At 43.6% G+C, this 21,845-nt stretch overlaps 1 protein-coding gene across 4 annotated transcripts in view; it reads right to left on the reverse strand.

Annotated features, from left to right (window-relative positions):
- Cachd1 (cache domain containing 1) overlaps window positions 1-21,845 on the reverse strand; it is a 229,200-nt gene that overhangs the window by 49,365 nt on the left and 157,990 nt on the right. For 3 of the 4 annotated variants that reach the window (XM_029562505.1, XM_029562507.1, XM_029562506.1), the window contains 6 exons: window positions 18,360-18,486; window positions 15,406-15,550; window positions 13,189-13,405; window positions 8,611-8,673; window positions 5,837-5,986; window positions 1,034-1,267 (listed from right to left, as the gene is read on the reverse strand). In XM_029562505.1, coding sequence (XP_029418365.1) covers window positions 1,034-1,267; window positions 5,837-5,986; window positions 8,611-8,673; window positions 13,189-13,405; window positions 15,406-15,550; window positions 18,360-18,486 — 936 coding nt within the window. The remainder of the gene's footprint in view (window positions 1-1,033; window positions 1,268-5,836; window positions 5,987-8,610; window positions 8,674-13,188; window positions 13,406-15,405; window positions 15,551-18,359; window positions 18,487-21,845) is intronic. The other variant, XM_008831067.2, reaches the window with a different exon arrangement.

The raw sequence follows: 21,845 nt of genomic DNA on the forward strand, positions 1-21,845 counted from the left end.
GGTGGTAATGGTAACAGCCACAATAGCAAAGGTAAGAGCACATTCAAAATTCGAGTAATAGAATCAGGTGATATGCCAATCACTGATGTGTGTGTGTGTGTGTGTGTGTGTGTGTGTGTGTGTGTGTATGAATGAATGAATCCTAAAAATCTTCATACATTTATTTTATTTTTTGTCAGATGACCAAGTGGAGAATTAATGAGATTAAATATATCACTGAGGACAAGAACTTAAGAATTGTGGGATCTGAGAATCTATCTTTCTTTTTTCATTTTCTTTCTCTCTCTCTCTCTCTCTCTCTCTCTCTCTCTCTCTCTCTTCTCTCTCTCTCTCATACACTCTCAGTACATGTGTGGAGGTCTGAGGACAACTTGTAGGATTTGGGTCTCTTTTTCTACCATGTAGGTCCCAAGGATCAAATTCAGGTCCTTGAGCTTGGTGGTAAGCACCTTTATCTGCTGAACCATCTTGCTGGCTCCTGAAAACCCACTTGATGCCAAATTTTAATCTATTTCTCTGTACCATAGTGCCTGCCTCTGGGTCAGTACATGTGTGGAGGTCTGAGGACAACTTGTAGGATTTGGGTCTCTTTTTCTACCATGTAGGTCCCAAGGATCAAATTCAGGTCCTTGAGCTTGGTGGTAAGCACCTTTATCTGCTGAACCATCTTGCTGGCTCCTGAAAACCCACTTGATGCCAAATTTTAATCTATTTCTCTGTACCATAGTGCCTGCCTCTGGGGCTAGATTTCAAGCATTTCTGAACTTTGTTTACCACTTGCAGTACAGAGCTGCCCTTTGGTTCCACTTGATCAATGGAGATTTCTCTTGAAGCTCCATCAGAAGATACATCATTCCATCTTCTGAGAACGAAGCAAGGAGGAAGAAATAGCACTGGGTTTACGCTCTAGCCCACAGTGCTGTAGGTGAGGTGGTAGGGACTATGTATCTGTGGGATACAGACCAAGGGGTGCCCATTTCTGTCTGTTCCTTCCTGTCCTCTTCCTCTAGCAGAAAGTTTTCTTCAAACTCACCATCTCCCATCTCATCAGAAAAGGGAAGGCTGAAGACAGCCTCATCAATCATCCGGTTGGGAAGGTTAGTGTAGAACCTGCCGACCGTGGTCTCCAAGTTGCTCAGCTGATTCAGCACCATCATGCTGCCCTTAATCACAGGCAAGGATGTCCGGTCTGGGATGCCATACTTTGCAGAGTTCTGTTCAGCCAGATCCCTAAGGAAAGCCAACTCCTTCAAACCAGTCACCCCATCTATAATCAAACACAAGGGAAAAGCACCTTACAATTTAGACCCACTATGGACACAGATGAGGCCTTACAGTACCCAGTGTCTTTGTAGCAATCACACAGCCAAAGGACAGCACCAGCTCCTGCTGTAGGCCAAAGCCCGAGACATGGAATTTCCTCAAACAGTCAGGAGGGCAAGAGGACTCTTCAAAAGGCAATGATGAAAAAGCAGGGGGAATAAAAGGATGTGTGCTTCCTAAAATGTTTAACTAGAAGACTCAGATTCTTTGCTGTATTTAATTATCTGAAAGCAAAATTAATAGTTAACAAATCTGCATTTAATTTAAAGTCGATGAATTCGAGAGTTTTAAAGAACTTTACCGTTTCATTCCTTGCTTCTTTGCCTATAAAACCTTACTTGCCAAAATCTCACGAAATGAAATGAAACAGTAATGGACTGCATTTAGCAATGCTCCTAAACCCTGTTCTACAAGCTCATTCCAATTACAAATGTCTTCATGCTTGATATTGTTAGGATAATACTAAATTTGATTTATTTAATGTATAGTTTTTATGTTTACAGGGCTTTGAAAACTTTGTAAAAGATTTAGGCATAGTGGGATGTATTGTTCTACAACATCTGTAATCTATAGCACAAAAATAAATTTAATAAATCTTTTTTTAGTTTGCTATTGTTGGCATATCGTCAAAAGGATTAGTAACTGATCACATATGGGTATCATTATAAACAAATTCAAGCACTTTCAGACACTACTGAGATTCTACCATTGTGTTTTAAAAAGAGTTTGCCTTGAAAAATTTTCGAAGATTTCAATGGCAAGCTGAGAGCTGCTCATTGTTAAAAAGAAACTGAAGCTTTTATGGTTCACCTATCATATATGCCTTTATTACTCCAGTGTAGAGAGTTCATATATTTCTATCATCAGAAGTCCATTTCTATAATGCCAAAGAGTAGCAAAACCTAACACACATGATTTCTTTCTCAGCACATTGTATTCAGATGAACTTGAATTTCACTCTACTCTTGCAGTGCTAAAGGAAAAAAGAAAGAAAAAGAAAAAGGAATATGTGGGACAAATATTTGCGAATTGGATTACTTTTCCTTTTGCCTGGCTTAAAACCAAGACAAGAGAATCATGGGTCTGCTTTAGAGTGAAGGGTAACACAAAAGAAAAGACATGGCTGGTTTTGGACCCTATGTCCATGAGAAGCTCACAGAGGACAAACAATAAAAGGAGGCACACTGGGCGATAAAGTGTGTTTCCTCTCTTTGTCACATATGGCTCTCTCAAAATGTAACAGGTGACAGACTGGAATGTTGGTCAGGCAAAGGAGAACAGTGTGGGATATCAATCATTATCAATGTTGGGTATTTTTTTGGTCCCCTCCATCATGAAACATTATAGTGGTGGCAGCAGGATCAATGGAATGGCAGGCTGATAAATATGCTTGGTTGGTGAACATGGGCATGCTACAAACTACAATTCCCAGAATCCTCTTTGTATATGCTTGCAAATTACAGATACCAACAATCAAGTGCTGTATACTTTGGGAGGTGAACTGAGAAATGGTGAGCAACAGACACAGGCACAGAGTGTTCCAGTTTGCCCTACTAGTTTCTGGTCTGCACTGAGCTTCCTTTCCAACCTGTTGGCTTTGCATATCAGCAGCAAGCCTGGGCGTGCTGTTTAGTTATTTCACTGAGAACACACAAGGGCCAGCAGTCATGGGAAGTCAACAGCCTTCCAAAGACTTCTGCCCCACAACTTCCAAGTTGTCTTCAAAGTTCCTAGCTTTCACATTTCCCTGCATGTCAGATGACTACAGTGTCTCTGAGCTGTCAACTCTCCCTTCTGCATTTTTCCTTCTCCAGTTTCTCCAGCAATGTGTTCTGACTCATCCAAGTCCCTCAGAAAATCCAGCTCTTTCAAATCACTTACTCCGTCTGAAATCAAGCCAAGGGAAGACCATGAAGACCAAAATGGTTACACACACATAGTAAGGTCCTTCAAAATTCTCACAGTGGCCCTGCTTTCCTGATTGAGCTTCAGAAGGATACAGTGAGGGAGGGTGCCTGTTCTAGTGAACATCAGTCAGAGAGAGGTGGCAGTCTGGCACGATCAAAGGGAGAAGGTGAAGAGCCAAGGGTGGGGGAATGGCAGCAACTAGAGGTTTGAAAAGTGTGGAATTGTCAGCGGCGCTGCAAAGGTACCTGAGACTGACAGAAGGACTGCTGACTGGATAAGTGACATCAAGGAAGTTTCACTCAGTGTCTGCCACACATAAGAAGCAATCAGTTCCTGTTGGCCTCCTCCCTCCTCTCCTGCATTTAATTCACCCGCTTTCCTCCCTGGTGGTAGGCTTCCTGAAGACAGGGAAGCTTATGCACGTGGGTAGCCAGTGCAGATGCTCTGGAGACTTTCTTTCCTTCCTCTCTCCCACTCCTGAGAGAAAGAAGTTAACCTATGGCAGAATTAGCATTAGATAACCAGAAGACCCCGAAGGGTAAATGTTCAGGCAAAAAGCAGCTGTTCTCACCTACCCTAACTAGACTGTTGCTGTGCTAAGTGCTCAGACACAATGAAGACAAAGAGATGGTTCACATTTGTGAAGCTCACCCTTCTACAAAAGTGAAGGGACAGGAGAGCAGGGACATTCGTGAGCACCCCCTGCAGTATAGCAGGAGACAGCTCCAGAAGATGCTGGCTACAACAGTACCTTTCATTCCAGCTGTGCTGTGTGACAGGAAACCCCACCATCCTCCAGTCCCTCCTGAGCATCTGTGAGGCACCAGGTTCTATGCTAAGGACTTTATGTGTATGAGTGTGGGTGTTTACGTACATGTATAGGGGTGTCCACATACATGTATAGGGGTGTCCAGAGAGGTCAGAAGAGGGGGTCAGATCCCCTGGAATTGTAGTTACAGGTACTTGGGAACTACCCAACGTGGGTGCTGGGAACTGAACTCTGGTCTTCCATACATGTATAGGGGTGTCCAGAGAGGTACTTGGGAACTACCCAACGTGGGTGCTGGGAACTGAACTCTGGTCTTCGGTAAGAGCAACAAGCACTCTTAACCACTGAACTGCCTGCCCAGCTCTTGTAAGTTAACTTTAAACACATATACTGTTTTTACTTTTTATGATAGCCCTAGATTTGGTTATTTTCATCTCAGAGATCAAAGAGAGGTCTGAAGCTGGGTATGGTGGGTACATACCTGCAATCTCAGCACTCAGGAGGCTGAGACAGGACCTCAAGCTTGAGGTCATCCAGCCTGGGCTAGATAGTGTGAGATGCTCTTTTAGAAGAAAGGAAGGAAGGAAGGAAGAAAGGAAGGGAGGGAGGGAGGAGAAAGAAAGACAGAAGGGGAGGGAGGGAAGGGAAAGGAGGGGGAGAGAGAGAGAGAGAGAGAGAGAGAGAGAGAGAGAGAGATACTTGAGCCTAAAAATAGGAGGAAACTTGCCACCAGCCTACTACTATTAAACGCTTCCTGCAAATGTGGAGGCTGATGATGGCCTAGGTTCCTTCAGGGGTAGTCTCTAAGATACTATAGGATCCAGAGTGATCCCAGGAGAAACAGATTCCTGGCCCGTCCTAAGAGGACAATGCTTGGGAATTTGTGTTCTGTGAGCACTCCCTAAATAACCCTTGGCATATCAAGACTGATGATCACTGTCCCTAAACGATACTATTCTATGAGGAAACTTGGGAGTGGGGGTGGTGGGAACCAGAGCTTGGAGGTGGGCTAGGCTACAGGATGGAACCCAGGTCGCTCTGCCACAAGGGAAGACAGTACCAGAGCACTGAGCTTCTTGCCCCAAGGGGGAAGATGCCCTGAAGGAAAACCCATGTATGAATAGGTAGGGTGGCACCACACCACACAGAGGCAGAAAACAGGGCTGTCCGCAGATTAGAGGACAGGGTGGGTAGCAAAGGGAGGAAAAAGAGGTATTTCTTTGAATTTGCCAATTTACTAAGTCCTTCTAATAACAGTTAACAGTAAAATGAGGATTTTAATGAGAACTGGCAAGCTTCAGGTAGTTCCAAGAGGTTTGCTGTACGCAAAGTGGAACCCTCACGACAAGCCTTCAGGGCAGATCCTTGTTATCTGTATTCGACAGCTGAGGAAGCTGATGGAGAAAGCGGCTGGGGAGACCTCAGGTAGAGGTTCTGCAGGGAAATGGGACACTGGAACGATTGGGACTGAAAAGAATCTAGGCCAGTGTTATGGCTTCCCACAACCTGCAGGGTCAGTAATAACCTCCCTGCCTTAGATAACCTAGAATATGAAGGAGAACTGAAAAATGGAAGAGGCACAAAACTCCACAGGACCACAGAAGTAGAGATGGGTTAGGAACCAGCAGTCAGCTGTGCAGTCAAGGCAAGGAAGGGTTAGGGTCATCCCACCTTGCCTGGAATCACAGTATTGGGTACAGAAAAAGCTGCTGGTTCCTATCTGACATGACAGCCTTTTATCAAAGCACACTGTCACGAGCCTCTTTTCTTTTTCTTAAGCAGGACCTACTTAGAGGGAACTTTCATCTGAAAGAAAAATCTCGAAACACTGCCTACCGTTCATGAGGGCATAGGTAAGAATCATCACAGAGTTGTTCAGAAAGCTATTTTCTTCATTGATGACACGAAGAGTTGCCTTTTTATCTTCCTCTGAAGAGTCCTTTGAAGTGATGCCAGCTGACAGGTAAATGATGACCATGTCTGTATCTAAACAAAACACACAAACTGAGGTTACATTCGGATTCTGGTTAGAGGCTGCTGCTCAGTGTCCTTTTCGTTTCTCCTGGACTTCCCCACCCAGAGGACCTGGCTGGCCCCCGGGCCCAGTGCCTTCCCATGTGATGGCTGGCCAGCTTTCATCTTCCTGCCTTCGCTTCCCTTCCATCCTGCCCTTGCTGGACGGCAAGGCCTCACTTATCCAGTGCAGACATATTTACCAGATGAAAGAAGGCGATTTCCTTTAGGCACCCACACTGTGTCCATTTAAGCCAGCCTGAAAGGAGAAATCTCTTCAGCTTCGAAAGGAGGATTCAGAATGTAGTTTATCCTTCCCTCAGTGACACAGGCCCATTACCATGAGCCACACTTTTGGGAGGACTTGGATTTAAGAAGGAGGTTCTTCAGGGGCCCTGCAGGCATGCAAGATGACTTTCAAGGGCCTTAACTACTGCCAGGTACATTTTGATTCTGAAAGCTCATCAGTGCAGTGGTACAGCAAAATCATGGACACATGCTAAAAGTCGCTGCTCTTTGCTTAGTGTGTTGGGGTTCTGCAGATAAAGGCTTCAGCCTCTCCATAGGTACATTCCCTTGTCTAGAAAAGGGACAGACACCAGTACCAACTTCACAAGGTTGCTGGGAGGACTGGGTGGTTAACTGGAATATGAGCAAAGGTGTGATGGTACAAGACGGTAAAAGAAAAGAAGCCTCAATACACAAGTGTATGTGCATCCTTCTATTCGTCTGAAGAAGACCGGTGATTTCAGAAATCCGGTGGGGGAAACTACGGGGGAGGTGAAGACGGGAGAGGGGGTCTAAATAGGATGAAGATGTATTGCATAAAATGCACAAAAGTTCGATAAAACATATATGTTAGGAAAAAAAAGACTAAAACCACCCTCTGCTCTTGCAGGAGACCCAGGTTCAGTTCCCAGCACATACATTAAGAGCTAACAAAGGACTCCAGTTCTAGGGGATAAGCCCTCTTCTGGACTCCAGGAACATTGTGTGCAGGCAAAATACTCATACGCATAAAAATAAATAAAAATAAATATAATGTAGCATGCCTCTATTTCCCACAGGGACTAGGAGATGGTTCAATGGGTTAAGTGCTTGATACATAAGCATGAGGACCTGAATGTGGATTCCCAGCACCCTCTTAAAAGCCAGGTATGGAAATATACACCTGTAACCCCAGCGCTAGTGGGCAGACAAGTGAACTGTGGTAATTTACTGACCAGCTAGTCTAGCCAAAAAAGGGAGCCCCTAGGCTCAATGAGAGGGACTAGGAGATGGTTCAATGGGTTAAGTGCTTGATACATAAGCATGAGGACCTGAATGTGGATTCCCAGCACCCTCTTAAAAGCCAGGTATGGAAATATACACCTGTAACCCCAGCGCTAGTGGGCAGACAAGTGAACTGTGGTAATTTACTGACCAGCTAGTCTAGCCAAAAAAGGGAGCCCCTAGGCTCAATGAGAGAACCTGTCTCAAAACAAGGCAGAGAAGTGACTGATGAAGACTTCCTGATATCAACCTCTACATATACCACACACACACAGAGAGAGAGAGAGAGAGAGAGAGAGAGAGAGAGAGAGAGAGAAACAATCAGTTGCCTGCTGTTGCTTTTTACTACTGAGTGCATCTATCTCTGCAACTGCTGCAATTCTTTGCTGACATTGGACTCCGGCTTATTCAGACTCTAATGTGGGCTGAATAGCAATTCTCTAGGAATCCTCCAGGCTTTCAGTACCAGATTGGAACTGTTGAGGCATCCAGTTTTGTGGACTGAGAAACTACTGGGCTCTCGGTCTTCACAGAGTGCAGATAGCCATTGTTGGACTACCTAGTCCCTATTTTATAAGCCAACCTAATAAATTCCATTTGTAGTATGTAAAAAAAATGCCTCTGTCTCGGTGTTCCTAGTCATGCTGGACTGGTATGTGCTGCTTGATACAGCTGCCCTTCATAAGGGTTGTTTTCCTGATATTCATGGACATGGAGTACTGTGTTTGTCTATTATATATGTAGGGATCTAGTGGTTAAATGGGCTGAAGTGCAATGGTTTACAAAATGCTCTTTCAGAAAGGGAGATGAAAAATGCTAGAGAGGAAAGACAAATGGGAAAGCTTAGGGGGGAATAAAAATAAAAGTGATGAACTTCCTATCACTGTGGATAACAAAAGAATGGTATAGAAAAGAGCTGGGCTTCTATATTTCTTTCGAATTGGAAGGTCTTTGAGTCCATAGAAATTTTAGGACCTCCTATAGAGCTTATCCTTTTACAGGGAAATACTGTACACACCCTTGTGTCTGTAGGTCTTGCTGCTGTCATTTCACAGAGGCTGCTTGATAGTAACCATGGGAGGCAGCCTTCTGGTTGGTCACGTCATAACCTACCTGCTAACATCTGTGCCCTTAGTAAGTTGAGGTTGGGCAAGGTTTAGTGACAGGTCTATGGTGTAGAATACATCAGAGGTGGCGGGATATCAGGGCCAAGGTTACATTACAAGGATACTGGCTTCTGTTGTAGATGCTGTCTCCTTCTGAGCGAAGACAGCTGGCGTGTGTGTGCTGCCCCTACAGGGAGGCAAGCAATGGGGCCTACGCACCTAAGGACTCTGCCAACAAGGTGAGTGACTTAGCAAATGGATCCTCCTCCAGCTGGCTGGCCTCTGAAATGACAGCAACAGTCTGACTGACTATACCGTCATGAGACACTGTGAGCCAGAGGCACCCAGTATGCTATACCCAGACTCTGACGTACAGAAACTAGCGATGATTAATATCTATTGTTTTAAGTCACTAAGTGTTGAGGTAATTTGTTACAAAGCAATAAATAACAAATACAATTACCCTTAAAATTATCCTAACGGAGACACACACGATGCTCTTGTAGTTTGTACATTTCCACTTTAGACTTTGCAGCATTCATTACTATGCGGAATTTAATAATTCATGTGGGGTTGATGCTATAGACAGTTGAACTGAGTTTAATACAATTTGAATAAAAATAGATATATCTTCTGCTTACTACTAGTAAAGTCAATTAAACCACTTAGGATGCTTGAATATTAACTGCAAATGTAAATGTCATTATTCAGTCATTGGAAATTAGGAAGTAAAGGCTGATTGAAAATAAAAAGTTCTTACCTTCCTATATTAACACTAGATATCAATATTTTTCCAGTACTGTAATGAAATTTCTGTAAATTATTTTACTAGGCTCCTAAGTATATTATTTAAACTTCAAGTTAAAAAAAATGTCGGACAAACCACAGATCTAAACAGTTCCACTTCCTACTGGAGGGAAGCCAGTGTGAGGCAGACCATCTCTTCTTGGCAAGGGTACCATGTGTGATAAATTCCTGGGCACACCTAGACTGAAGCCCTTGGGTTTTAACTTAGCCTAGTGATGCTGAATGGCTTACACTGTCCAAATAGAGCTAGTTCTAGGGCAGGGGCCATGACTGACTTGAGTCCCTAGGCTCCTAATTTAGCAGCTGGGCACAGTTTGCTTCTACCCCACATTAAGACACACATTCTGTAAAACCCTCACTTGCTCTGCACAGACTCAACCATACTATCAACCTATCCTCAAGCAAAACTGAGCTGTTTTTCTATTGGCAGTTACCAATCATATTAAGTTTGGTCAGATTAGGCTTTTTACCCATCAGAACATTCTGTCCTGAGTCATTCACTGACAAGAATAAAACACTGGTAATGTTAGGGGTGGGTAATTGTAAGAATTGGGGGCAAAGCAAGACATAGCACCTAGCTGGCAGAAAGTGTAACGTGACAGACTCCACTTGGGAACTCTCTCTTTTAAGTACCTCACCAGCATGTCTTGGAATCAGTATCAGGAAAAGCAATTGAAGTTTGAACCCTGTCCTGGTAATTAGATCCACACCCTTAACCACCTTCCTCCTACTATGAAATTATCCTCCAAACAACCACGCCCAAACAAGCTCAGAAGAAATAATCTACAAGGTCATTAGTATCAGTTATGGATCTACCAAGAGACTGAGAAAAACAAAAAACAACCCATTTTGGGTAGAAGTTTTAGATTTTCTGGTTGGCATAAAATAAATTAATGTAAAGCTACAAAGACTGATGACATTTGGCTTCTGTTTACATGGCTTCTAATGTGGGCAGATGCTTCCTTTTCATCAACAGGTAATCCTTACAATAATACTAAAGGACAGATCTTACTCATTTGAAAGCCTCGTTCCCATGGCAACTAAAGCAGCACCAGATACACAGCACATGCGGAATAATGTCTCCAGAGGGAACAGAGGTAATGACATGCAGAGTGTGTATGTAGTGTATGCAGAAGGATTATACACACTCCTCACTGAAAATGCTCAGGAGAGTAGTGGTTCATGGTCATCTTTGGGCTGGGGGCAAGACTGCTTTAGTTTAGCTAGAGTTAGAGGTCTTACAGGGGATAGACTACCACAGCAATGACAGCTAACCCTGTTGAAGAGTCATGATGAAATACTGGGTCTTACTGTCAATCCCACTTTACAAATGAGGCCACTTATGGAGAGCTCAACTAATCTGCTCAAGTAAACAAGGTTAGAAAAACTTGTAGAGCTCTGGTAATCCAAGCCCCATATATTTAACCATTAGACTATGCTGTTTGAGATACCGCAAAGTTTATTTTCATGAGGTGGATAGAGGACATTCTTCAACTATTTTCCTATACAAACTAAGTTGGGTTCTTTTGCCTTTGAACTACAATACTAGTTGTAATAGGGGATGGTGAGTGCACACTATCTTATTTGACCTAAAAAAAACCAAAAAAACAAAAAACAAAACCCACTTCTCTAAGTATCTTAGAACCTGTGTTATTAAACACTGTCCAACTCTTTGACAGCTAGTCTTCTTGTTCTGTTTCTGTTTGCCAACACAAGAAATAAAATATAAAAACAAAACAAAAAACCCCAAGGAGAAATGTCTTCTGTGACCTTCCTGCCTGTCAATGAGCAGTGCAAGAAGGTCTGTGAGAAGAGGTTTAATAAGGTCTTGAGTTAAAGTTTTAAAGAATGAGGAACCTTAACATTTGAAAATCAAGGGAATTTACACTGAAAATCCAGATTTCTGGCTTCTCTTGAATCAGAAAATACAGCCATGATAGCACTGCCTACCCTGGTGAAGCATGTTCCTTTACCTTTACCACATCTACAAGGACCTTCCTTCATTAGCTCCAGCTGTTAGTCGCTATAGGCATCTGGATTTGCAAATGCTAATCCAAAATTTCTCTCCATTATTTGAACAAGATAGCAATCTAGACTGAAACTCTAGTGATGGATAAATAACTGAGTCAAGTAGAAAGAACACTTCTAGTAAGGGACACTAACAAACTTGACAATTTGCCTGGAATACTCATGAGGTAGCGCTGTTCACTGGCCTCACTGAACTGTGGGCACCTGAACAGTAAGCCTATAATATTGGCCTGTGGGTGGCTGGTGCTCACTCATCGGTAGGCAAGATTCTAAGATGACCCAAAGGATCATATAGCCATACATCACCCTGTCTGCTTGGGCCTAATGATAACTTACTTTGAACAATGATAAATATGGCAAGGATGATGAGATGTCACTTCTGCAATTGGGCTACTATCTGGCAGAGAGAGAGATGAACCTTGCAGATGTAACTAAGGTTTCTGGTAAGTTGACTTTAATTTAATTATACTGGAGAGTAATCTGATTAAATGAAAAAGGGAATTTGGCTCTGATTAATTAGATAAGCCCCTTACAAGAGGGTCCAAGCTTCCCTATATAAGGAAGCAGAAGAGATGTTTGTTTACTAGTCTTGAAAAGGCAAAGTGAAATGAGTTTCAGAGTCTCAAATGGAATCCAATAAACAGTGCACTCAGAATAGGATGAGGAACCTCAGTTGAGCCAACAGCCCCAGTTCCATGGAGTTTCAGCCTTGCCAGGCTCTAAACAGAGAACCCAGTTAATCTGTAGTGACCCTGAGAAACTGTGAGATCATAAATTGTTTTAAAATTGGGTGTGGTGGTAGCTGCATCTCAAGTTTGAGGCTAGGCTAAGCTGTCTCAAAGAAGGAAAAAAGGAAAAGCCCCCCAAAATTGTTTTCTTAAACTAATGACTTTATATTAATTTTTTTACAAGAAAGATAAAATCAACATGCCATTTACTATCAGTAGTTATGATAGCTATGGTAGCTTCTGGCCAGAGTGTGAGGAACAATGCTTTGCATTTATCAGTGATGTCTTTGTCTTTAAATGTAGATAGATGAAGCAGCTTGAAAATAATTTTTAAAAGTGATGGGGAGATATCAGAGGAGTTGGAGGGGAGGGAGTGGGCATGGATTTGATCAAAACGCCTTATATGCATGTATGAAATTCTCAATAAATTATTTTTTTTAAAAAGAAAATAATTTTAAAATTTCTCAATAGGATATATATTAAGCTGGGCATGGGGTACATGTCTGTAATGCCAGTCTTCAGGTGGCAGAGGCAGGATGATGCAGAGCTGAAGGCCAGGCTGGACTAAATAGAGAGACCCTATCTTAAGGAAAAAGAAAAGAAAAAAAACACACACAACCCCCCCCCAGGATCCATTAATGTTTTCAAGAAAAGAAAAATGGCCACAGATTTTCAAATATAAAAGGGGAGATGAGAAAGTCTTCAGAAGTTTCAAAGTGGAGTCCCATTTCAACTGCCCTTTCCTTTCCTTTAGCATGTATCCTCATTCCAGATTGTTCTGTAATACATGAAAATTAAATTAGAGTGCCTTTGTACAGGAGAAGGGGTGTGCTCATCTAAATGACAGCTGGTTAGAAGAAAGATCAAGGCAAGAATTCCCACCCGCCCCTCCTGTGCACATGCGCACCAGCAGGGAACTAGTCCAAGCCCAGGGGGAGGCCAAGCCAACAATTAACATTAAAGAGGATGTGGCTATTCCCTTGGGAAATAAGTGAGGATGTGTTCTTAATAAACGGGCAGGAAGAGGAGACTCTGGGAGCCCGGAGTCCCACAGACTGACCACCTTTGATTGAAAAAGACAAGAACATCTAATAAGATTCCGGAACCGAATGACTATGAAGATGGTACATGACAATTTGGTCTCAAACCAATTTGTAGAAATTCCTTCTAAACACAGTTGTGAGTTCAGTTTATGACATATTCCTACAGCCATCTCTCAGTGTGATGCACTTACTTGCTTGGAAACGTGTGTTATTGCTGGTGCTTCGAATCAGCTGAAACGCCCTGTGAAACCCTACTGCATGCTGGGTGGGACTGTCTGAGGGCTTGATACTGCCAACAAAGGTGGACATCTTCCTTTTTGTCTCACTGGTGGCTGGAGACAGGAAGGTCTTATAGCACTGGTCTAGTGAGCAAGTCCTGACGGTGTCAGCCACAGTCAACACAGAAATCTGGAGGAGAAAAAATAGTAAGGAAGAAAGAAAGAAATCCCAGCAATTTGTTATTCTACCATTTGAATGATTTTTTTTGGTTTGTTTGTTTTTTTGAGGCAGGGTGCTCCTGTGTTGCCCAGTTGACCCCAAACTCCTTGGCTCAATGGTCCCCGTGCCTTAGCCACAGTAAGCAGCTTGAGTGTTCAGGTAACAGGAGTGATTAACTAGAGAGAAAGCTCATGGAACAGGTTCCGATTTAAAAAATAAATGCCTGGGGCTGGAGAGATGGCTCAGCGGTTATGAACACTGACTGTTCCTGCAGAAGACCCAGGTTCGAATCCCAGCACCCACATGGCAGCTAACAACTGTCTGTAACTCCAGTTCCAGGCGATCCGACAGCCTCTTCTGTCCTCCACGGGCATTGCATGACATGGGTGCACTTACCTACATGCAGGCAATACATGCATACACATAAAAAAATTAAAATAAATAAAATGTTAAAAAAACAAAACAAAAAAAATGCCTGAGTTCGAGGCCAGCCTGGTCTACACAGTGAGTTCCAGGGCAGCTGGGGCTACAGGGAGACCCTGTCTCAAAAAGACCAAAAAAAAAAAAAAAGCCTGTAGGTAGTCATCAACCTACCAAATTTGAAAAGAATCTGTAAAGGGGAGAACTAGAGAGTTTGGCTTCTGCTCTAAAAGGGAGGAAGTAGCAATAATATTCACATATGTTTAAAAACAACAACAACAACAACAAAAGCTCAATTTATACAGAGGAAAATCTTGACAAAAACTACCCACCTTGGTTGTTAAACTACTGTCTAGGGGGGAGGGTAGGGGCATGGTATGTCTGTTTTCAGCAACTGGTTTGCTGAGAGGTGTCTTTGGAGAAGCAGGACTATCCACTGTAATAGTCACTGGCTGCACATACATACATCAAGGGAGAGGGATGTCACTAGAGCTTAGCAAACCTCTAGTAGCCTTCCTTTTCCTTTCCTTCTCCAGGGGCTTGAGGCAAGACACAGCATCCAAAGGCCCCCTTCCCCCACCCCCAGCATAACTTCTGAAATCAACAGCCTAACTAACCAGAAACATGGACAGGAGCCTTAAAGCAAGTGTGAGATTCAGCTTCACGGTGGTGCTGGTTATATTGGAAATTTCCAGACTGGTGGTTGCCTTCCCAAATTCTAGAACAAAGGCTAAAGTACTCTTTTTTCTCAAAGTCATTTTAAAATTGTATTGAGAAACTATGCAGGCCAGACATAGCAATGCACACCTATAATCCCAGCACTCATGAGATAAACAAAGGATGAGCAGTTCAAGGCCAGGCTAGGGCACATTGCAAGATTTTGTCTCTAGAAAATAAAATATATGTGTATACATGTACATCTATAGATAGATTTATCTTATATGTTTATATACATGTATGAATACATATACGCAGGCACACTCTGCTTTTAGCAATGAAGATGTGCTCTAAGAAATGCAGTGTTTGCATTTGAGTGTGATGGCGTACACCTTTAATTCCAGCATTTGGGAGGCAGAGGCTGGCGGCTCTCTGTGAGTTCCAGGCCAGCTTGGTCTACATAGTGAGTTCCAGGCCAGACAGAGCTATACAGTGAGATCCTATCTTGAAAGAAATAAAAAATGAGAGAAAGAAAGAAAGAAAGAGAGAGAGAGAGAGAGAGAGAGAGAGAGAAGGAAGGAAGGAAGGAAGGAAGGGGGGAGGGAGGGAGGGAGGCACAGGAAGAAGGGAGGAGGAAGGGAAGGAAGAAATGCATTGTTAGGTGGACTTGACCTTGGGGGAACATCAGTCATTTTGTTACATTGTGCCTAGGCTCTAAGTATATACTCCACTTTCACAGACCTACATGACACTCAGGCCATGTTATAATCTTATGGAACCACTGGTATTAACTTAGTCCATTTTTTACTAAGATATTACTGTGAGGCATGACTGTATATCACTAAACAAATTCAATTTTAAAACATTCAAGGAGGTCACGGGGTAGTGGTTACCTTATCATGTTCGTCAATGGCACTAAGGATAACCTGAGCCGCATCCTTGGCAATCTGGAGCTGGGTGTCGGTGACCGAGGCCCCATGGTCCAGGATCACAACTATGTGCTTGGACTGCGGTCGGACGGTAGAGACATAGATGGGTCTAGAGGAAGGAAAGGGCTTTAACTGAGTACAGCTGTGAACACTAGAGATACGCGAACTCATTGGAGTGCATGCCTTTTTCTGGGGATGACACAGGCTGAGAGAACTCAAAATGGAAGGAGAAAAAAAACAAAAAACAGGTGTGTTGAAAAGAACAGGTGAATTCTGCCTTTAAAGGTGAGAGGATGCCCTTTGAGAGGCTGATTTGGTCCATGTATTTGAAAGTCACAGCTTACTTCTGCATGACCACACTACCCTCCTACTCATTCTGCCATGGGAAAAGTGAACAGGTGACCCCTTGGCCTGCAGAGACTTAGCCAAGAGGGCAAACATGGGCCACCTGCCTGTGCTGACTTCTGTTTTACAGATTCATAGACAGGAGCTTTACTAGCAGTGAGTCAGCCCAGGACATGGGCATGTGTTTGGCAGCTCTGAACAGCAGGTTAGCCTCTCTCTTCCTATACATACACTCCTCCTACCCCTTTCTGGCCTCTTTCCTCTCTGTGCCACAGCAATTCACACAGGCCCCTTATCTGAGCATCCCAAACCATGCACGCCATCAAAGTTTGTTCAAGCCTGTGATAGTCTGCTCCTCTTGCCAGGTTTTTGTTTGCCAACATTCAGAAAAAGGGGGAGTGGGGGAGCCACAAAGGAGAAATGCCTCTGATCAAAGCAGCTTTCTGCCTATGTGTGGCGCAGGAGGGTTTGTGAGAAGGGGTTTAATGAGGTCTCTATTCAGTTTTAAAGCTGGAACAAATTAGGGGAGTTTAAAAAAGCAAATCGACCTCAAGAGAATTCCCTCCTTTATTGACACCTCTAAAACACTAGACTATTCTGTGAAATGTGAGCTGCCAGTGAATCACAAAAGCCTGGGCACAAATTAAGAAATGTAGGCAAGGAACCTTAAAATCTAGCCAAATTTATACTAATTGTTCTCCAGCCAAAAGCCTTGCATTAAAACAGCAGCAGTACATTTTTACCAGTTGGTGCCACTGAGCCGGTAAGGAAATGAGATAAAAAGACCCTAGAAGAATGAGCAGGGAACAGAAGTGGGGAACACCTGGCCTGCCCAACACAACACTAGGTCAAATGGTGAATTTTTATTTTTTCTGTTCTCCAAGGTAGGAGAAAAATGACATGCTTCCTTCGTTCTAATTGAAAGCACACAAAAGAAAAGCAAAACAGCTTTAGCAGAATGTACAAAGTACCATATGCTATGTACTGGAAGGTGGTCCTCAAAGCATGACTGGTATCACTGGTGCGTACGTGATGCTGTGCTCTGAAACACACTGGACAATTCCAAGAGCGGTAGGAGACTCACAAAGGCAGAGGGAAACAGGGCAAGTTAAGAGGTGGGAGTGGCAACTGCTACGGAGGGAAGATGGGGGCCACTGAGGCAAGTGGTGAGGCTTAAGTTCATTTCAGGCAGACTTGGGATGCAGCTTGCAGGCGAGTGCTGGCTTGACCAGGCCCTGCCCTCCTTCCAACATATGTGCCTTATTAGAAACACTGCATCACCGATCTGTCTTCTTAGAGTGTGGGATGGCTCATATCAGCCTTTGGTCTCCTGTGATGAGCCAACTAGAACCCAAAGTCATGACTTCTGATCTAGTCTCCATAATATGCAATTGTATCGAGTATTTAGGGAGAGAATGAAAGAAAACCACAAACACTAACAGTTTTCTCCTCCCTCCTTCCCTCCCTCCCTCCCTCACTTCCTCCCTCCCTCCCTCTTTCCCTCTCTCTCTTCCTTCCCTCCCTCCCTCCTTCCTTCCCTCTCTCTTCCTTCCCTCCCTCCCTCTCTCTTCCTTCCCTGTCTTCCTTCCCTCCCTCCCTCCTTCCTTCCCTCTCTTTCTTCCCCCCCTCCCTCCTTCCTTCCCTCCCTCCCTCTCTCTCCCCTTCCTTCCTTCCTTCCTCCCTTCCTTCCTCCCCCTCCCTCCTTCCTTCCCTCCCTCCTTCCCTCTCTCCCTTCCCTCCCTCCCTCTCTCCCTCCCTCCCAAAAAGCACAGGAAGATTCCCCCTACCCTTGGGCAAAAAAATCTAAATACAAGTTAAAAGAAAGATGAAGGGAAGCTAAAGTGATTGTCTAGAGTTCAAAGACTGGAGTGGGCATCTTTATGTCCTTTTCTGGCATCGAACACCTGATACTGAAATGGGACCTGCTAGGGGCTCAAAGGAGGGCATCTTTGCCTAGGGGTTCTGTAAATTGATGAGTCTTGTTTTACAAATGATCTCACCACTCTTCTCCCTCTGGAGACATGGTACAACCAAGTCATTTCTGTGATCTTTAATTCAATGCTTTGTGAATAACCTTACAACTTGTAGTGGTTAAAGTTGGCACATAAATTTCAAAAGTACAAAATCAAGCCTATTATCCTAGAAAGGGAAGTTGAGAATCACAAACTCTACCACAATATATTTAGCCTCTAGGGCTGTGCTGTAGAGGAGCTGTCCCGTCATCTGTTTCTCAACAAAGATGTCTGATGCTCAGAATACTCTTGAGTGTGACAAGCAATTTAATTTCCTTCCTCTCTCTCTGTTTGGCTTGTTAGATAGTTGTTGAAAAGTTCTGAGCTTTACCATCTGCCCTGTCCTAGCATGGACACATCCACATATATCAAATGGTGAAGTCATTTCAGAGTGAGCCAGTTCATGAACCTGGACTCTGAGGCAGAGCTGTGTGGAACATGGTGCTGGCGATGGAACCGGGCCTTGCCCACATTAGGCAAGCCCTCTACTCTGAGCCACAGCCCACCCTGCCATGTGGACTGCTCTCACCAACAAGTGAGAAGTGTAGGAAGCCAGCATACCGACTGCGATGCTCATAGCTGCCTTTACACCGGAACTTGTGTGCTGGAAACACAGTGAAAATTCCTTCTTCTGAGCTGAAATACTGCCACTTGATTCCAGGGTTGGATTTCAGGTTGTCTGCAAGAACTGGAAGAGAAAGAAAATGAAATATCACCACTGAGCCCACAGATGCATGCAGGCATGGAACTCCTCAGGCATCTGTTTTGCATAAACTGCTTGTAGTATAAAGAAATCCCACTAGATAGGAGGTTGTAAATTTCCTACGAAATATTTTCTTTCTGCCCCTTAAAAAGCATCCTGTGAATAGAAAACATAATGTTTCACTGAAGAGAAACTATTATTCTTGACATGGTAGTGTGACATTATATGTCCTGGATTATTTTTCCAGCACAAATGATTCATTTGCACTAATCTTTCCTCTCATGAGGCTGGGCCCTGTTGGGCTAGCATACACTAGCTGGCTTGAGGTTCATTCTCCAGCCATGGAAAGAGTGATGCTAATAGTCCTTGTCTCCAAAGGGACTGAACCTGTGACTCTGACCTTGCCTTCACTTGTCTCACTTCACAGTAAGGGAAACAGCACAGATGGTATTCAAAGGGCCAGAACCACACCATTTAGGGAATCTGTTACTTTGAGAATGATAAAATGGTTCCTATGTCCCCAGGGCTGGAATAGAGGCTTGCTTTTATTTTATAAGGTTTCATTCATAAAGTAACCCTAGAATGTTAGTGTATTATCCTTGCTCTGGACTTGAGAAAAATGGTCGAAGAACCTGTCAGTAAGTGACCCGATTGGGGCTGAGACCTGAGTGTTTTGATTCCTGTGTTCTTCACATGATGCTGCACTGTCTGACTTCCTGTGGAACTGTGTCCCTGTCATGGATTTCCTCCTGCCATTCCCTCAGCCCCACTGCTAAGCACTTGTATGGACTCCTGACAATCTCCTGAATTCTTTTTGTGCTATTTTTAAATTCATTCTCTCTTCTCTCTCTCTCTCTCTCTCTCTCTCTCTCTCTCTCTCTCTCTCTGCATGCAAGCCATGGTGTTTGTATGGAGCTCAGAGAATAAGCTTGGGTATGAGTCTTCGCCTTCTACCTCGTTTTGAGACAGGGTCTTTTTTGCTGTTCAGTACTGGGTAATGCCAGGTTAGCTGACCTGAGACCTTTCAGCTTTTCCGCCTCTCATCTTGCCATAGGAACACTGGGACTACAGATGCAGGTTGCCATGCTTGGCTTTATGTGGGCTCTAGAGATTCTGACTCAGGTCCTTATGCTCGCACAGCAATTGCATTACCCAATGACCCATCTCCCTAGCTGTCAAATTCTTTATTTTATTTTATTTTATTTTATAATAAGATCTTACTATATGGTCTGTGGAGTCTTCAAATTCACTATGTAGTCCAAGCTGGTCTCAAACTCACAACCCTCCTGCCTCCACCTTCTGATTGCAGGAGTTACCACCCACCACACATAGTGTCTCAAATGGTTTTTACTTTTTTTCCATAATCAGAATGCCCTCCCTTCTTTCAGCCATTATGCCCTTTTGCTCTTTCATACCAACTCAGCACTTCACTAAGCATTTATTCTATGCAGATCACTGCTTAATGCACCAAAAAATATATAAAAATAAACAAAATCCAAGTTCTACTGATAGCCTGGAGCACAAAGCAAGTCAGTGGAGGGAGGAGTCTGAGCAGAGGCAGAAACAAGGGGTGTCTGGGGAGTATATGATCCAGCATGCACACGGCTCTGAATGCCAAATCAGGATTTGTTTCTCTGGTGGAGATATGATTCTGACAATAGTGGTAAGACTTCTCAAATATAGCTCTTCTGACTTTAATATATTATTCAACCAATAGTTCTATACCAAATGCAAAAGGGTAGACTAATTATAATATTATGCTTTGATTCCATACTTAACGTCAAGTTCTGAAATGGGGATGCGAGCACTGGTGGGATACAGTGGGGGCAATGGTACCTGGGCAGTCTAACCACATGCAGGCATCCCTTCCTTTACGTGGGCTTTCCCTTGCCTTCATGAAGACGGCAAGATGCTGACCTGTTTTGCCTCTTTAGCATTCAGTCTCACGGCTGCCTGCCAGGGCACTCCAGTACCCTGACTGCACCGAATTCCTATCTAACACAGAAAGCCCTTGTTTTAACTCTATAAAACGCTGCTGCCTCCAGCTGACTGTGTTGTATCTATCACCCTGACACCCACTTGGCTTTGATCAACTCTTCGCCACTCATTGTTAGCCAATCACAGGCAAGGAATTGCTTGGAGGGATGGAAGGCAAGAGATGAAAAAGATCTAATTCATGCTTACAAAAGACTAGCTGAGGGAGAACAGCTTGGATGAGGTACAGAGTGACATTCAAAGACAGAAAGGACCTACCAGTTGTTGAGATGGTGTTGGGGATAAGAGTCAGGTGTGTACCTGCTACCTGCCGGGCATTATGCTAGGTGTACTGCATGCATGGTAGTACATTTTCAGCAGGGAGCATATGCACGTAACGGCCTCCCAAGATTCAGATACATGAAGAATGGAGCATGAGAACTTTCCAGAGGAGCATTACCTTGGGAAATGCTGACTTAGCAAGACAGGAAGCCAGAAGCCAAAGTCTGCTCTCCAACTCATTTTAGCACAAAGTATATAAGCATACATCATTTGTAGTTACCCTGAACTGACTGGAACATAGAGTGTAAATCTAATTGGCTCTTGCCTCTTTCTGAGTGAGGTTCACCGTGCTTGGGTTTTATTTATATTGCACTGTCCTTTTGCCGTTAGCAATGTGTTCTCCGAGGACTATCATGAGCCACAGCAAATATTTGGATTGCTTTCCGAAAGTTAACAAGCGTGACAGCAATTAAAATACAAGATCAATGTTAAATGCCTGTTTCATATACAGCTTTGGAGTTGGTTCCACCTGTCACTGGACATGCTCTTAAAACACAAAGCAAAGATGACCAGTAAACTTATTTTACACAGAAATTAACTTTCAGAGAAAATTATAAGACAACATGTGACTGTGCCTTAAAAATGTCACATAGTGCTGCTGGTCAACCCACCCTCCTCCAGGAACACATACCCAAGGCCTCCTGGGGCTGGAGCTAAGTGGAATCTGAAATGGAGATCTATCCTATCAAACGCAGACTAGGTATCATCCAAGACAAATGTTGTGCTGTTAGACTCATGCCATTTAATTCCAACCTTAACAAACCGATCTTTTAACACGCAGTAAGCCTTCAGGTATTTGAATGGGATCAGAACCCCAGACACTCAGGGAAGCTTTAGAATTCCCACATCCCCACTCTTCCTGGTCGGTCTGAATGATTAGCTTCCACCATAGAATCTTTGCACAGCCTGGCATAGCGGTGTTGAACTTCTGTTGAGGGACAGAGAGTAAAATTTCGGGCTTTTCAGACCATACTAGTTAAAAGTACTCACTCCTGCTATTGTAGGAAGAGGGCAGTCATAGGAACAGT

This window comes from Nannospalax galili, unplaced genomic scaffold, assembly GCF_000622305.1.
Source record: "Nannospalax galili isolate Female #2095 unplaced genomic scaffold, S.galili_v1.0 scaffold553, whole genome shotgun sequence".
Lineage (NCBI taxonomy): Eukaryota > Metazoa > Chordata > Mammalia > Rodentia > Spalacidae > Nannospalax > Nannospalax galili.